At 34.9% G+C, this 3,090-nt stretch overlaps 1 protein-coding gene across 13 annotated transcripts in view; it reads left to right on the plus strand.

Annotated features, from left to right (window-relative positions):
• MGA (MAX dimerization protein MGA) overlaps window positions 1-3,090 on the plus strand; it is a 168,554-nt gene that overhangs the window by 156,638 nt on the left and 8,826 nt on the right. For all 13 annotated transcript variants that reach the window (XM_037739445.1, XM_037739454.1, XM_037739447.1 and 10 more), the window contains one exon: window positions 967-1,018. In XM_037739445.1, the coding sequence (XP_037595373.1) occupies window positions 967-1,018 (52 nt within the window). The remainder of the gene's footprint in view (window positions 1-966; window positions 1,019-3,090) is intronic.

A 3,090-nucleotide genomic window follows, 5' to 3' on the forward strand; every position in this document is an offset into this window, starting at 1 on the left:
AAAAAAAAAAAAAAAAAAATTAAAGATAAAATTAGATTTGTTTAAATTAATTATTTAAATTTAATTTAAAATAAAGGTTAAAAGTATTTAAAAATGCTGTTAGAACACCATGAAAACAGTGAAAAGGCATACTCAGACGATGAAGCAAGTATTTGCTATGTATATAAATTTCTAGTAAAACTTATAAAGATGTGCATGGTAAACTCTGTCTTGGAATATTTGATTTTGAGAAGGAAGGAGGGGAATGTGATTGAATAGAGACTGCTCATAGAAACTTCTATATTTTGAGATGTAATATTTTTCAAGTTGGATTGTTCATACGTGGGTGTTCATTATACACTTACTCCTCCTTCACAGTTGGGAGGACCAAGTGTATAATGGAAAAGCATGTATCCACAAATAACAGAAAACTTGTGTTTGTAGATTGACCCAACTGTGGGTTGGAAATATATGGAAGAAGAAAAATTGTGTCTGTATTGAACCTGTATAGACTTTATTTTCATGTCATTATTCCCCAAACAATACAGTATAACAGCTATTTACTTAGTTGTTATGTTGTACTAAGGTATTAGAAGTAATATAGGGATGATTTAAAGTACACAGGAGGAGGTGCTTATGTTACAGTATATGCAAATACTATACCATTTTATATTAGGGATTTGAGCATCTGTGAATTTTAGTGTCTGCTGGAAGTTTTGGAACTAGTGTTCCATGGATACTAAAGGATGAACTTTAAATTTGTTTATATGGTTTTTGTATTATATATTTCATGATCATACAAAATAATTGCAGTTTTAGTGACTATCTGGACACTTTTAGGGAAAATGTATAATGTCAAATAAATAATGTGGCCATAATCACACTTTGGGAAAAAGAAACTGGTAATTTCGGATGGTTTTGTTGTAACTATGATTAGATTATTTATTAAATTTCAGTAAGACACTGAAAAATCCTGTCTTTATCTAGGTGCCGTACTCACATCACTGCAGATGAAAAAGCAGCAGAAAGAAGTCGAAAGGTATTTAGGATATATTTAGTGATAATTACTCACTGAATAAAATTGTTAACATTTATCTTAGAGTTTAAACAACGTTAGCTCTATTAGCCACGATTTTTTCTCAGTGCTGTTTTTGCCAGTGAGTTAATATAATTAGTTTTTTTTTCCCCTTAATGAACTTATACCATTAATGTCCTTTTGTTCCCTTTTGATTCTTCTCCCCAGAGGATAGACTAATTTAGAGGAGTTAAAAATGGCTATGAAATTGGCCGGGCACTGTGGCTCACGCCTGTAATCCCAGCACTTTGGGAGGCCAAGGCGGGAGGATCACAAGGTCAGGAGTTGGAGACCAGCCTGACCAACATGGTAAAACCCCCGTCTCTACTAAAATTACAAAAATTAGTACATGTTGTGGCATACACCTGTAGCCCCAGCTACTCAGGAGGCTGAGGCAGGAGAATGGCTTGAACCCAGGAGACAGAGGTTACAGTGAGCCAAGATTGTGCCACTGCACTCCACCCTGGGCAACAGAGGGAGACTCCATTTCAAAAAAAAAAGGATATGAAATTTATGAAAATATATATGCTTATTTGAAAACTGATCTTGTAATGATTTGATGTAAAGTAAGCTGTCATTCTTTCTTGCCTGGGCACATGATTTTCAGTGATTTAAAAAATTATCCTCTGCAAAATGGCTGGCAGTTCAGGGATTCATGAAACTATAAACCCTTAAGTGTCTTAATCTTTTTGATGTATATCATCGTAACATAATTAAGCAGGGTTTTCTGTTTATCCTATCCAACAGTAGGCATGGAGGAGAGTTTGGTTTGTTTAAATTGTTTTCCACTTGTTTTTCTGTCTTAATTTAAGACAGCGCTGGAGGTTGGGTTGAGGTAGAGGGGTGGCATTTGGTTTCTTTAAAAAAAAACATAGTTTGTTTGGTTTTGATCTGACTTGGCGAATCATATGATACAGTGTATTTGCATGGTTGTAATTTTTTGCATACATCATTATATTTGGCATTTTGAAATTTATTCTGAAGCACTTTTCATATACAAGAATTTTCATAATAGCTAATTTATATAATCAATTGTTTTGTACCCATATTATTACATGCAAATCCTTGCCGCATTTTGCTATATTTAAAGTTTATATTGCTTTTTTTTTTCTGTCTTGGCTTTTTTTATTCTCCTTCTCTATATTAATGCATAATGGGTTTAAGTTTAGAAAGGCAATGGCTTTTACATAGAAGTCTTTGGGTACTGTCGGAGTTATGCTTACCTAACAGTGTCATAAAAAAAGAGAGAGACAATTAGAAACATCAGAGGGAAGAAACACGAAACCAATAAACTGCACAAGACAGGATATATTATTCACTTTGTATGAGTAGCATTTACAATGTCATAATAGTTAATGTTAATGCTTTTTTTAAAAAAAGTTGACAACCTGTGATTAAAATACAGAATACTTAATTTCAGTCTTGAAAAATGTGAGAATACAAATGACAAATTGCGAAGTGAGAGAGGAAAGAAGAAATAAAGGGAAGCATACGGGTGCTGATACCCTCATTTTACAAAGAAGAGAGGCAAGATAGATTGTTTATTTTTGATGAAATAAGAAATTAAGATAGAATTCAAGTTACTAAGGGATCAGTAGAACAACTAAAAGTAGTGATGTATCTGTGTTGGGATGAAAAGGTGGTAAGACATGAGGGTGATGTGAGCTTAAATCCTCTCTGCATAGCAAGAAGTCAATAGATAGCATTGAAAATGGAAAACATAAGCTTATGTTACTATTTTTGGTTTAGGATATAGATTTAAGAACTAGAAGAAGCTGCTAAAAGAATAAGAAAATGAGGCCGGGCGCGGTGGCTCAAGCCTGTAATCCCAGCACTTTGGGAGGCCAAGGCGGGTGGATTACGAGGTCAAGAGATCAAGACCGTCCTGGTCAACATGGTGAAACCCCATCTCTACCAAAAATACAAAAAATTAGCTGGGCATGGTGGTGCGTGCCTGTAATCCCAGCTACTCAGGAGGCTGAGGCAGGAGAATTGCCTGAACCCAGGAGGCGGAGGTTGCGGTGAGCCGAGATCGC

This window comes from Cebus imitator, unplaced genomic scaffold, assembly GCF_001604975.1.
Source record: "Cebus imitator isolate Cc_AM_T3 unplaced genomic scaffold, Cebus_imitator-1.0 Scaffold70, whole genome shotgun sequence".
Classification (NCBI taxonomy): domain Eukaryota; kingdom Metazoa; phylum Chordata; class Mammalia; order Primates; family Cebidae; genus Cebus; species Cebus imitator.